Source organism: Genypterus blacodes, unplaced genomic scaffold (assembly GCF_046128005.1).
Source record: "Genypterus blacodes isolate CSIRO-AG114 ecotype Tasmania unplaced genomic scaffold, CSIRO-AGI_Gbla_v1 ptg000158l_1, whole genome shotgun sequence".
Lineage (NCBI taxonomy): Eukaryota > Metazoa > Chordata > Actinopteri > Ophidiiformes > Ophidiidae > Genypterus > Genypterus blacodes.
In genome coordinates this window covers 1,164,913-1,179,677 of record NW_027466959.1, presented here as the reverse complement: position 1 = coordinate 1,179,677, position 14,765 = coordinate 1,164,913, and the positions used below count along the sequence as shown (strand labels likewise).

At 43.0% G+C, this 14,765-nt stretch overlaps 1 protein-coding gene across 3 annotated transcripts in view; it reads right to left on the bottom strand.

The window, feature by feature from the left end:
- Window positions 1-8,025: 8,025 nt before the first annotated feature.
- mpped1 (metallophosphoesterase domain containing 1) overlaps window positions 8,026-14,765 on the bottom strand; it is a 45,836-nt gene continuing 39,096 nt past the window's right edge. For all 3 annotated transcript variants that reach the window (XM_076167492.1, XM_076167493.1, XM_076167494.1), the window contains 3 exons: window positions 12,868-12,983; window positions 8,718-8,831; window positions 8,026-8,144 (listed from right to left, as the gene is read on the bottom strand). In XM_076167492.1, coding sequence (XP_076023607.1) covers window positions 8,026-8,144; window positions 8,718-8,831; window positions 12,868-12,983 — 349 coding nt within the window. The remainder of the gene's footprint in view (window positions 8,145-8,717; window positions 8,832-12,867; window positions 12,984-14,765) is intronic.

Here is a 14,765-nt window from a genome sequence, read left to right as displayed (position 1 = left end):
CCTCAGTGGAATACTGTCGGCTGACCTCACACAAGTACTGAAAGCGTTAAACAAAGTGGCAGATATGTTATTTTATGAGATTTATTTGTTAATTTCTTGTAAAATCCAATCAGAATGACTAACTGTGTGTGGAGTGGCCATGTTGTAGGAATATAGTCGTAATATTTTGAGAACATTTTAAATATAAAAAAAATAATGGTAAAATTTGGGGCAAAAAGTCAAAACTGACAAGACTGAAGTCATAATATTTCAAGAAAAAGTCAAAATGTTATGAGAATAAGTTGTAATATACTGAGAATCAAAGTTTTGACATTTTTTCTGAAAATGACTTTAAATCTCTCAGTCATAGCACAGTGACCCCATGTCCTCCTCCTACTCCTCGTCCTCCTCCTCTCTGTGCAGTTAAATAAAGTTGAATTGCTTCCAAATGTCTGCTGTGGAACTGAGAAAACAACGTCTTTGCATCAAATGCGACACAACTTTTAGGCAGCAGTGAATTCCCATGATGCACCTGTGATACACAGATGTCCCTCGCCTCCCCTTCAGTCACACACACCAGCAGCTGTAGTTAGACTTTATCATTTTCTAACCTGATCTATGAATCAAACTGCAAAATAACAATAATTAATGAGGACGTTTCCACATCAATCCAATCAAATGCCTGTTAATGAATGATGAATGAGTCGAGACAAACAGAGGCACCGGGTGGATCTATTGTTCAGATGGGAAGAGTAAAATGGATGGATGACAAGGAGATGCTGGGGACTTCTGTCATTCAGTCAAAGGAGATGATGTTGCAGCAAGATACACGGCGGCAGAACTGAAACAGGAGGGAGAAACAGGAGGTGAAAGCCGGGGGTCAATATCAGAGGAGAGTAAGAGAACAGCCAGCGTGTGGAAATGGAAAAAGGATTATCAGAACAGAGACTTAATACTGTGGTAGAGTGAGGAAGCGACGGGCTGGAGGAAGATGAGGATACAGTATGAAAGCTAGTTGTATTAATGGCAAAGTAAAAAGCCGTCTGCGAATAAATTACTAAATCTCCCCTGGGATTACTAATGTAATTATTTGAACAAGGGTTCTCATTAGATTGTGCCGAGGTATGGAAGACCTGCAGAGCCAAATGAGAAACAGAGGAAGAGGGGCGAGGGTTTAGCTCTTGGAAATTAACTCAGCTCTGGGTTCTATAATTGATATGAGACACAGATACCTTTGATTGGAACAAAAGGGAGGAACCAGGGAGTCTAAACTTTCCTCGCCATCTCCTGTATTTTTCTCCTTTTTACCGAATGTAGAGCAAGAAATAATAGAGAAGACAGACAAAGGGAGGAGGGAGGATGGAGTTAAAGCTACGGGATCTACCAGTCCGAGAATAAAGTTTGATTTAATTGATTAGAGAAGCAGCAGGATCCTTCTGGTTTGAAGGGCCAGAGGTAACACAGTCGTTTCCTAAGCTCATTTCCTTGTTTTACAGGGTAGAAATGGAAGAAACACCCATCAATGATCCCAACCATACTATACCATCAAAACCTTTCAGTTTAAAATTCATCCATTCTTTTAAAATACACAAAAAGACTCTGAATTCCATTACCATTCAAACAGGGGGTCCAGCTTTCTATCCACCACAAACTATTCTAAAAGTTTTGGCTGTCAATCATTCTGCCAGCCTAGGGATCCCAAAAATTTTTTTTCTTTTTTTTTTCATTTTTGTTTTCAAAGAGTGGATGTCTCATTTTGAAACAAAACTCTTCATACACAGATTGTCTAAGTAGCAGAAGTCATTAATTCCTTTCACGCATGCATCAAGAAAGAAATCAAGCCATAGTAGAAGACTTTCTGAGGGGAATACAGGAAATATCACAACACAGGAACCAAAGCAGGAGAGCATCAAAGTGAGAGAGACGTCTAATTGAGGAGTGAAATTGGGAGAGTTTGACCAGACAGCTTCTCATGAAACTTGGAGATGAAAGCTGAAAGTTCCTCCCATCTTTTAGTTCTTAACGATGCCTAGTTTCCTTTATTCCATTGTTAGACCCTTTCTCATGGAAAATAATTGTGTTTTTTTGTTTTAAATGATGAGGCTGAGAACTACTTTTACTTTTTCTCTCACTATCTGTCTGAACACACACACACACACACACACACACACACACACACACACACACACACACACACACACACACACAGTAATTATGCTTGTACAGCTGCATTCAAACACTCACCTGCATCTCTGTCCATTTCTTTAGAGACGCTTGTGGCCCAACTGTATAGAATCTCACAAACTACCATCAATGTGTTTAGCATTTTACATGAAAATTTGAATTCCTTATCAAAATCCAGCTGGTTACTCACCTCTCAGGTGAATTAGACAAATGAGGCAGTGTTTCCCCTCAAAGAGGAGCGTCTGCAGCTGTCCACGCTCCAGGCTCGGGGCTTTTTATTAAACATGGTCCTCTCCAGATGAGAGATGTAGGAAGTCCTGTGTTTCTGTCTGATGTTTGCCCGGAAACACTTGCTTAAGTCGATTGCAGGAAATGCAAGGATTTCGGAGGTCTGACCATAACGGACTGAGAAGTTAATACACACCAATTTATCCAATTAATAAAAGATTGTCTTGATGAAAAAGCATAAATGATGAGAAATATTAATGTGACATTCTTACAAAGGGGCAACGGTGAAGCACAGTGGTGCGTAAAATGTTTTTTTTTTTAGCTATTGCTGACTTCCCAAATGTGATCGATGCAATTGACTGCACACATGCTGTCTATCAGGGAAACCGGCAGCGTTCTCCGAACATTCAGGTGGTCGGTGGCACAGCTCCTGATCACCAGCATCTGTCATCATCATCATGGTTCCTTCACTCTGTTCTCCCCCCAAAACAGAGAGACAATGGAGGGAGAACAGTTGCTCGTGTATATAAATTGAAATGTATGCATGAGTCATCACCCTGTGTTCTTAATATTACATTTCCCAAAATAAAATCTTACGATTGGTGCGATTCTAATGTTCATCACACATCCTTACCTAATGTAATCAATCAAAGCACTTTTCCTGAGAATTTCAGTGTCACAGCTTTCCTCTGACCAGATCAACCACCTCACATAGGCTCAGCATGTTATGATCCTTTGTTTGGTTTGGATCTTAATCAGGATCAGATAATTAGAATCTAAATTATCACCATTTAACTGATAATTGAATATGTCATGGAGTTAGATAAACCAGGGTGTTAAACTGTAAACGATAACAATTTCTCCTCAGCTAAAATCTTTACGGAGCGACCTCTGGGTAGATTTCAGGCCTGCAGGGAGGGACCTCCTCTTCGTAAGGACAGTTACTATCCCCTTCCTTTCCCTTCCAACTTCCAGTGCTACAGCGTCACTCATTCATAATCAGTGCTGTTTGTTTTTTACTGTTTATAGCAATTGTTTACATTGTAGGGCCATAAAATGATCAAAATGCTAGTATTGGATTCACTCTCGCTTAAGTGGATTATTCAAAGTGTAAATGTAGCCTGACACACACACACACACACACACACACACACACACACACACACACACACACACACACACACACACACACACACACACACACCAGGAACACCCAATTATCTAAATATCTGAAGTGTAAAAGTTAGTGTATCAACAAAGACAAATGCTGACAAAGGTGATAAAAAATAATAGAAGAATAGAAAAAGACTCTTAAAGCCTTCACTCCACTAGAAAGCAGTGTGTCAGGATGTAGCGTGTGTGGCTGCGGAGCCTCAAGGCTTGTTATCGATGCCCCCAGGCCCGGGAACAATGCGGTGCTGAGTGGTGAATTTTTGGCACAGCAGCCACAGCTGATAATGAGGACTTTAATCAGTGACGGCCATGGGAATTAGATCTGTGCTCCTTTGTGCACAGGAGAGAAAGATGTGGGAGAAACACATTCCCACATTACACTTCCTATAGTGTGAAACTCTGCAGCACTATCTCCTCAGAATATACTTTATTACACTCCTGACTAAGCCTACATAATGTGAGCTGATTAGTTGATAACTAATAGAAGCCGAAATAGAAACTCTGTGCCCATCGAGCCTTTTAGCCATTAACAAGCAACTCCATCCAAAGCTGACAGTGTACACCTGCAACCCTGATAACAATTATCTAGTTAATCTCTGCTCTGGACCATGGCTACCAGCTGTGCTGCCTTCTTCTGAATGTACTCGTGTACAGACCTGACTGCTGTGAGGGATGAAGGGATTTGACTACACTGCACTTCTATGTGGTGAACAGGTGAACGGGGCCTCCAACAGTCACATGGACCAGCACCTGTTCTTTTAGGGGTCTTTGTCATAGTACCTCTCCCAATCTTCCCTTGTTTCCTGTCTCAGTGTGCCCATCGGTGCACCACCAGGCTTTCCCTCTCATTGAAGAGGCCCCAAACAGGAAGCCTCCTAGGCATCATGCAGAGGAGTGATGGAAGATGATCCAGAGGAACATTGAATATCATAACCAAGAGAAGATCACAGACACACACATCTACCTTACTGTTTAGTGTCTATGCTGATGACATTGTGTGTTATCTGTCACTATAATATGACTCAGGAGGTGCATCTCACCTGTAAGGTTTCGATTAGGAATAAAAGCTACAGTACATACAACAAGGGGACAGAGGGAAAATATGTTCATTTGTGATTCAGGTGAACTAACGCTTAGATAATGTAGTTCTAAGCAGGGTGCTCTACATATGGCTGCATGTTCAGTTAGCATGTGCTGCTTGTTCAAGGACAGACAAGCCAGCAGTTGACAGCAATGCCCTGGACGAGCACTTCTCATTCATGTGTGTTGGCTAAAGACTCTGGACTCAGGAGTGTGATTGGCTTAACAGAGGATGTGACTGTGTGTGCAGAAAGCTCCCACTAGCACATTAAGTTGCTTGATCACATAACCTTCCAATTACTGTTACCTAATGTCACTGATGTCAGTTATCCTGACTTCTTGGCGTTTGGATAATGCTTTCAACAACATTTACATCTACATATTAAGCATTAACATGCAGGCACTGTGTCCTGGCTGAGAGGAGATGCTTGAGGAGCTGGAGGACCCTCTGCACATGCAGCCGGACCTATCTGGACTCAAGGGACTCTGGGAAATGCTGAGTTACTGCAGAGATGATGTTCTGTATGTAGAAGGCATTAGGTTTATGTACCACCCACTCTTCTGTTGCTCACTTATTACTACATTTGAAGGATTGTGCCATTTACACACATGCATCATTTGCAAGGTGGACAGATTTTTTTGGGGGGGATATTTGGTTTTTATTACAAAAAGCAGGAGTTTGCTAGCAAGTATTTTGAATAAGACAAATGACCGAGAATTTAGAATTTATAGTGCAAACGATTCGTAATTTGAATGTTTTTTTTCTACTCTCTGGAATCTGCCACCATCTTCTTCTCTTCACTTTCATTTATTTGAAACACATTCTTCATATTTCGATCAACATTTGGACTGATAGGGACTCACACTGTATCTTGCCTTGATGAATTGAATTGCTTAAATGCCGATACAATATCATATTTGCATATACTATGTGAATTCATAATCCCAATCCGTGTAATGCTATTTGCCCGTATTTTGTCAATCATTCTGTGTTTCTTTGCACCCATATCCTAATCTTTACCAATGTTCTAACACAAATCTTGACCCTTCAGACCCAGGAGGACCACTTTACATGAGCAGCAGTGTGTTGGACCTCCAGGCAGCGTACACACAGGGGGGGTGGAATAAAACAAGCAACACCACCATCCTCATTGACTGTAGATTTAATCAAGGTATGTTTACATCTTGGGCAGGGGCTGGTGGAGTTATACACCATCATTTGGCAAATTTAAGACATTGAAAACCTGTTGCCATGGTACCTTAAACGCCAGAAAAAAGGACTACGAAAATGCTGAACCGGGACGTTGTGACCTGAGCCACAAACGGTAGTGAGGACACAGGAGAAGCTACAGTCTGATTGGGTCTTCCTCTTGGACAGCGATGGTGCCAGTGTTGGCTCTGTCCTGTAAAGTCTCCAATGCACACATTACCTGCAGCCTGTAGTCTGGCTATAGGTCAGACAGGAGACCAAACCAAGATGTTTACATGATCTCTGACCACAAGTAGTCTAGTAGTAAACAAGTAGTCAAGCCATCAGACTGATATCAGAGCACTGCTGTGCGTGTAAACGTAGATTCTGTAACCCGTAGCTCAGGACACAACATTTGAGTTCAACCGCCAAAAGTAGCTGAATTTGATTGCCTTGTAAAAACATCTTCAAAGAATAAAGTATGGAAAGACAGAAAGATGTCAACGTGCAAACTTGTAAAAGTGTTTACATCTCCTCCATCATTTACACACTTCAGTTTCTTCATAAGGAATTCTGCTATTTTATCTTTCGCCCCATTTTAGGATCATTATGACACCGACAGCTGACACAACGACCACTGATGTGCAGAAGAAGAAGAGAGGAGAGAGAGTAAACTGCAGCTCATACAGTGACATCATACAATGTGCCAGAGCAACCAGATCAAAGGGGGATGTGCTCCTATTATGCCAAACACATTTAGAGCAAACCAAAGACTATGTCCTTATTTAGAAAGGCTAGGAAATAGAGCAAACGAAAAAAGAAGAGCTTCTTTTTTTTTTTTGTAACAGAAGTGCTTAGGGACAGGAAATAGTTAAACTCACTAAATGGGGCCAAGCAGCTTCACATGATAAGCATTTACATTACTGAGAAACAGAGCAAATGAAATCTAAACAACCACACCCAGTCTGGGACACAAATATTCAACAACAGTTTTCTGAAAAGCATAAAATCGCAGAAAAACTTCAAGTTCTTTTTTTTTCTTTACATTGACGGAGATTTACATAGATAGAGCATTTACAGAACACGTAGTTAGAGCTTTTCTCTGATTGCAAAAGGGTATAAAGTCCCTTCCCATAATGCATCGCTCCCCTGCACTTAGGGAGAATCCTACAAACAACCACCACCACCCTTCATGTGTACCATTAGTCTATAGCACCTTTGCATTGCAACTCTGCAGCTCTCCTGTCCATCATCAGGCTGACTGGTCCATGTTGGGAGTAAAGGGGAGTTAGAGGGTAGGTCAGAAAAAATGCCAACACGGCAAAAAGGAGTAAAGAGGAGCTACATTGAAGGAGAGACGGAGAGGGAAAAGGGTGAAGTGCTGTGTGTGTGAGCTCCTGTGCTCTCCTCAGCGACTTAGGAGGCCTAGTGGAGCTGTAACAAGGCCCAGGGGAGCCGTGTCAACATGTCTGACACTCAGAGGCTCTCAGCTCGTGCCAGAAGACCTCTCACTGCCCTCCATACGCCTGCTTTGATCTCTCTCACACACACACACAAACACACAAACACACAAACACACATACAGGAGAGAGAACACACTCCACCGTAGTCTGGGCTGAGGGAGGGCAGACAAAGTGGCAAGGGAAACAGGAAAAAGACTGCAAATTGGTGGAACAGGAGAAAGATTGTGCGTGATTCCCCCCCTGAGCCAGTGCCAGTTTGGTGGCTGTACAGTATCTCGTCTGAGGCCTCAAGCTTTTCCACTGTAAAAGTCAATCCTCCCGCTTCCTTGTAGCTTACGGAGGCGAATGAGGACGCTGTAGTGTCTTTATTGTCACTGTGAGAGCCGGATCAGATTGTCAGTGCAGTAAAAGAGGAAACAGAGATATTTATGTTCTTCCAGTTTGTCTGTTTGTCTCTTGTCTCTGTGTTGACAAGAAGAAATGGTGCAACGTGAAATAAGAGATGTAGAGATGACCTGGCGGCATCCGTCCGTCTGTCAGAGCAGTCCAGAATCAGGCTCTTCAGGTGTTCACGTATCGTGTGTGTGTCACATTAAACCCAGGAGCTCACGCATTGATTGGCTGCGTCGAGTATTTACAGAAATTGGCCCGATCTGCCGATCCACCTCACCTCACCTACCGACTCTCTCTTGATCGGTGGGAGTGGTTTTAGGGGCGCGCTTGGTCTCGTCATGTGTTCCTGGGGTTGGGCAGGTCGAACACGATGGGCGCGTTCATCGGCAGGAAGTTGACCGTGCAGGCTGAGGCGTTGATGAATGTTGTGGTGCCGTCGGTCATCATGCCGTAACCTGTGGAGTGGAGACAGGGGACAAAATGGTTACAGTCGATGGTTAAAGTTGTGTTTATGTGAAAGCACCATATCAGAGCCCAGATGTGAGGCTTATGGGATCAGGTATGAAGTATAAGTCTTCAAGATTATCCTTCAAGACTACAATTTAATTAGTTATCTGTGATTTAAAGTGATTTATTTGTCCCTTCCACCATCTCTTTATGTCTGATTTCTCCTTTTCAATTGTGTGCCCCTTTCAAGTTCTCGATGAATAAAACAAGTTTAATTCTTCCCCCCCGTGTGAATCTGATCTAGTTTCTAATCTGGTTCTCAGTGATGAGGGATCTCTGCTGCGGGGGCCCAGAGCCCCTGACCCCATAACCTCAAAAAACCAAGCCAGAGTCCAGGGAGAGGTCCTCTCTGCCCTCAGCATCGAGGATGAGACGCAGCCCCACAGATATCTTCTAATATACATGAGACATCTTACATCTCACTCCTCTCACTGGAGTTACATGATAACATTTCAATTGGCTTTGGTGAATTTAATAAAATAGTCTTAAGGAAAACTAGATGAACTAAATTGACTCCATACCTTCATGAATGTGTCCAAACACATGGAACTTGGGCTGGACTCTCCTCTGCACTGTGTTCAGAAGCTCCATGCACCCCACACGCTGCATCTTCTTAGGGACCCAGTCCAGGAAACCTGCACACAGAGTCCCAGAGGTCAGAAAGCCTGTTCCTGCTGTGGTGTGTGTGTGTGTGTGTGTGTGTGTGTGTGTATTTGTCTGGGAATGCCAAAGCCCATCCATGGTGTGAGCCCCCTGCAATCTGGCACAGGTTGCGCAATATACAGCATTTTAGTTATTATTGCGTTAAGTCATTTATATGATCAGTACATCTTTCCTCTAGTTGAACGTTTATAACATCTGAAATGTTAATTTAATTTCTACTACAGTGCAAGTATGTAACAAAGTCCCAATGCTCATATGTGTGAATACTGTGAAGTAATACAAATATCTGTATTGCATGAAATGTACACAGATAATTAAACGGTGGATTTCTGATGCACCAAATGAATTTAATCACCAAATGACCAAAGATAAATAAACCAGGTGATTATCCAGATGGATGTGAATGTAGAATGTAAGGCGTCATTATAAAGCAGACAGGTAGGTGACCAATATGTTCATTGTCGCAAAAATCGATTTTCATAATTTGAGAATATTTATTAAAACCAGTAGCTTGTTGAAAGTAATAAATGAATTTCTACTTCATAAAAAAACAGCCAGCACTCATGTACGGTGAGCATGATTTGTAGTTAGCGTGTGAAAATGCTGGCATGGTGTCCGTGTTTGTCTTCCTCTACACTCTGGGGTGATGGATTACTTCTCCCTTCAAAAAATGATCCATCACATTACAGGACGCCGCCCTGCATTTCAGGCTGCGGCTCTGATGGCAAACTACACATCTCAGCACAAAAAAGACACTCTGCAGAAAACAGCCACAGAAAATAAATATCAATCACAGCCACACACACACACAGAGAGGCAGTGTGTGTGACAAGGATGAAGCAGGGAGTGTATATGATTTAGTGGCTGTTCCACAAGGGGGGTTTGCTCCTGATGCTGAGTCAATAAAAGTATGAAGTTGGAGAAACAAAATGACAGAAGAGCCTGTGTCTCCACCTTCACTGCCTGCTGTGTGCTGAGAGATAGAGAGAGAGAGAGCGGGAGAGGGGGAGAGGGAGAGGAAGTCATTACAAAGGAAAGAAAAGCAGAATGTGCTGAACAAAAGGAGAAATAATCAAATGAAGACGGAGTAAAACAAAAGGAGATTTGACTTGATGGTGATAGAAGAGGAAGAGAGAGTCGGAGGAAGTGTCTCAAGCTTCATCCTCTCCCATCCTTCCTGCCGTTTTAGTTTGACTCTCGTGTCTGTTTCATTGTTATCAGTAAACAAAATCAATATTCCTGCCTGATCAATGAGCATCAGACGTCAACAGATCAACCAGTCGTTGTTCCCTAACACACAGACCGACTGGGTGCAGAGTTTATGGACCTTCTAGTAGTCGGACCATATTCAGTCCTGGCACTGAATCAGCCAGTGAAGTGATAAAGTCTGACTTCTTTGCGCTCTTAAAGTATAAACACATAAACACACTTTGAGTATATAAGCTTAGTTTACAGTGTGAACGGCGTGTAGGATGGTTGAAGTGAAGTGAGAACTTTGCGAGTTTTTGTGTCTGGAGATATTTACTCTCATGTGCCGCGCGTTTCAAAGCAGCTGCTGCTTTGGGCACGGAGCCTGTCTTCCTCCTCCTCCTCCTCCTCTTTCTCCATATCCATCTCCCAGCCTCTTCCTCCCTCCTCCCTTTCTCTTTCCCTTTGTCTCTCCCGTTAACTTCCTCCTCACAGCCAGATAAACAGGCCATATTTTTCCTCTTCCGTTCCGATCTGCCGCTTTATCACACCCCATAAAAGATGGGCACTTTTGCCGCAGTGCGAAATGACATCTTGCTTGGACTCTTTTTTCTTTCCCCCCCTTCCACTCCTCTACTTTTACATGTTTGCCTTCAATTCCCCTCTTATTTTGAAATGATAAACAATATCACGATGGAAAGTCTCTCCTAGTTTATGGCGATGTAGAGAAACACACTTTGTCTTTGCTTTTTCATGCCATTCAGTGTCTGCCTGTGTGTGTGTGTGTGTGTGTGTGTGTGTGCGTGTGTGTGTGTCTCATGCATTAGTAGCCCGCTGTAGCTGGTCCATATGCCGGTGGCTTACGAGCAGATAGCTGGAGACACTTGGCTAAGCTGAATGGAAAATAACTGCCCGTGTTCGCAGCCGAGACACAGACACAGAAATCAATCACACACACTCGTCTGAGCACCACAGCTGCAGCAGGAGATGAGCTGTGAAAGTGTGTGCGCGTGTGTGTGCGCGTGTGTGTGTGTGTATGTAACTGACTGAGCGAGCGCGCGTCCATTATTGTCATTGTGTGTTTGTGTGTGTTGCCTTGTATTTATTCAAAATCTTCCCGATACTAATGTGTGAGAATGAAAGAGAGAATGTGTGTGTGGACGGTTGAAGATATGTACGGCTGTTTGCCATGTTGGGGTTTGTTCCATCCCGTGGCTATAACAGGGTGTGTGAGGGTGTGTGTGGGATTATTTACTGTATTTCTGGATGATTTAAAGACTTTAGAGACATTAGAAGAACAACAACAACAAACAGAAATGAAACCAAAATTACATCTAGAAACACAACCTATTAGCTTTTTAGTGAAGCTTTTTTTAATTTCTAAAACATAAATGTACAAAATGAGAAGTGTACAGGACAAACAATAAACTTCACAACCCGTTAAATATCCACTCCACCACACACACACACACACACACACACACACACACACACACACACACACACACACACAAACAATTCTCTTGGTCTTTCCCTCCTCTTCTTCACTTCGCGGCTCACTGGAATCACATAAAATAGAGACAGACAGAGAGAAGTTACAATCATCACTTAGTGCAAAAGCAACAGGGAAATATTATTCTACAAAATGACCAATCTTCAAAACATGTGTTACCTTTGCATGGAAGGCGAGCTGGATCCTGCTCTGATCCTGCTCTGATCCTCCTCTGATCCTCCTGTGGCCAGAACTCTCCTTGTCCAGTTTTAGTCTTCTGTATATTATCTTTACTTTTGAACCTGGCTCCAGACTTCAGGGGATCAGTCCTGGGTTGCCAGGTTTGCAGAGTCTTTTGTCGACATAAACTATGTAAACTATTCCCATATTATTTTGAAAATGGAGGTATTTATTAACTGTGGTGGTTCACTACAGCTGATGAACTTAAGTGTGTGGCAGGATGGTGTCAGTTCACACACACACACACACACACACACACACACACACACTGAGGGAATGTCGCAACTCTTTATCACGGCACATCAGCACAGGTGGAATTAATGAATTAATATAAGTATTTCTAATATTACTGGTATTTGAATGAAGATTGTTTTCACACACACACACACACACACACACACACACACACACACACTGACCTCATAGCTGTCAGATAATTTCATAAATATTACACACATCAATTTTAAGTGAATGTATTATTAATTAGAAGCTTTCACAGAGAAAGCTGTGTTAGCCTGTGCTAGGCTAGCGGCTGCTGTGCTAAGTTAACAATGGCAACATGGCATCAGCCTGTGTGGCATTTACGTTGGAGTTCAATTGTGAAATAGTAAACGGGATGTCTGTTGGGATGTTGTTGACGTTTTGATATAAACCTGAGACGTCTTTTCATCAGATAACGACATGAAGACAATGCTACAATAGTTTGTTGTGGCAACGCTTGTTTGTAGCTAATGTAGGTAGAGATGTAATAGATAATAGCTCAGCAACCAATCAGAACCGTGCATTGCAGAGAACCATATTATGATAATAACAATAATAATAAAAAATAATATACATCCACCTATTGTGTGTTTGTGTGTGTGTGTGTGTGTTTGAGTGAGGGATGTTTGTCTGTGTTATTAAAAACAATTGTCCTCACATGCATGTAGTAATAACATGTATGAAATAAATGTACAGTACATCTACACTGTACATGTATCCTGGTGTGTGCCTGTGTGTGTGTAGCCTGGTGTGTGTGTGTGTGTGAACACGCTGTTAAAACATGCATACCATGTTTGTGTGTGTGTTTGCTGTAATGTGCATCTCACCCAGTGGGGGGCAGTGTGTGACCAGGATGTCCGTGGCGTCAGGGATCTGGTTCCACTTGTCCAAGAGAGCCTGACCCCGAGGCAGGTTGAAGCCCCAGCCGTAGTACCAGGGCTGCCTACACACGAACACACAGAGAGAGAGAGAGAGAGAGAGAGAGAGAGAGAGAGAGAGAGAGAGAGAGAGAGAGATTTGTTTGTTAACTTTACCAAAACAGCGACCCAGCAGAACAAAACACCTGAAGGAAACTTTGTGGTGTTCCGTCCCTCTTATGACACTTTTCTGTTAACTTTAGTTTCAGTTTCAAGACAGAACAATCTTCGCTACGAATCAACATTCCTACTGAAGCTACACCACTGTGGGTCTCTTGATCTATTACATGCAACATGACTGTCAGAGAAGCTCGCCGCCCGTCTTCTGCTCCACATATTTCCTCAATGGAGCTCATTGAAGAAGAACATGGACGGTGTTTAAGTAGAATGTTTTCCTTAAGTGGTTAAAAGTTCCCTTAGATAATGATGATGTCATGTACTGCATCGCTAATTGATATTTAGTCTTAAGGACCTTCTGTCACCACAAGTGCTGAATCACAATGAAGACGACTGGAGCACAAGTCAGAGATCTAAGAGTGTAAACACGGCCTCTTCCTCGTCTCACTGTCCTACACCAGCAGCTGTCGGCTTTCTTCCCTTTAATGTGTCAACATGTAGGTTGACCTTTACGATGAGAAGCTACCCAGGGGAGCTACAGAGGAGCGGTGATACAGCGGCGGGCAAAGGGGATAAATCAAACCGTGTCATTTCAATGCACAAGACGGCGGCGGCAGCGGCGGCGGAGGGGCAGAAAGCTACCTTAAACATTTCCATGATAACACATTCAACCTTGAAATGGTCCACCGAGGAAGACAAGGGAGGAAAATGGGAGAAATGTGAAAAGAGAAGAAAGAGAAGCGCGGGGGAGCTTTGATGGCTGGGGCACGTGTCCCTTTCCTTTGAGTGACGGAGAAGAAATTAACATGTCACTTACAATCTGTACTCCGATCCATCTTCCTCCGTGACACACAGCTCGCCGCACGCGCGTGTGCAACCGCAGGCAACGCCGGCCGCCACTGTGCTACCAGATTTTTTTAATTTGCCGAGTGCAGTCACTCGAAACGCCAACTTTTATCGCTGAGGCCGCTGCCCAATGTGTCTATACTCAGTGGAACATTAGATGAGGATTTTTTTTTAGAATAATTTCCGGTGTGTGTGTGTGTGTGTGTGTGTGTGTGTGTGTGTGTGTGTGTGTGTGTTAGACAAAGATGCTGTCATGCTAGGGGACTTCAGAAACAGATGGGGAGACAAAAAGACATGCCTGAAATCAGACAGAGAAAGAAAGAAAGAAAGGTAGAACTGTCAGAGTGAGGCATACGGGGCAATGCATGATGGGAAATGAGTATGCGTGATCACTTCCTGAATAGCAGAGCTTAAACACTTTGGAGGAATGATCCAGGGCTGAACACAATTTCAATAATTAACAGGCAAATCTTACGTTTAGAGCGGCCACAGCCATGTGAGATGGAATATTCATGTCTGCGTCGCCACAGACGCCTCAATTAAAATGGAACGAGCCCTTGTGATGCTCTCAAGTCTCTAAGTGTGAATGAAGCAAAGGAGAGGAGCGGAGGGCAAAGAGCTTCAGCAGCTACAGTACATGCATGAAGAAGACGAGGTGCCTTCAGGTGGAGGAAGAGGTGAATTCTTCGATACTGTAGTTTACATCCCGCGCCAACATTTGTTCCTTACTCAAACTCCCACCGCTCCACAAAATTGCATTCATATCCATCAATAACTTTCTGAATTGTCCAGCTAGAGAGAGAGAGACAATCCATAAGCTGACAATCAAAGAATATCTGCAGCGA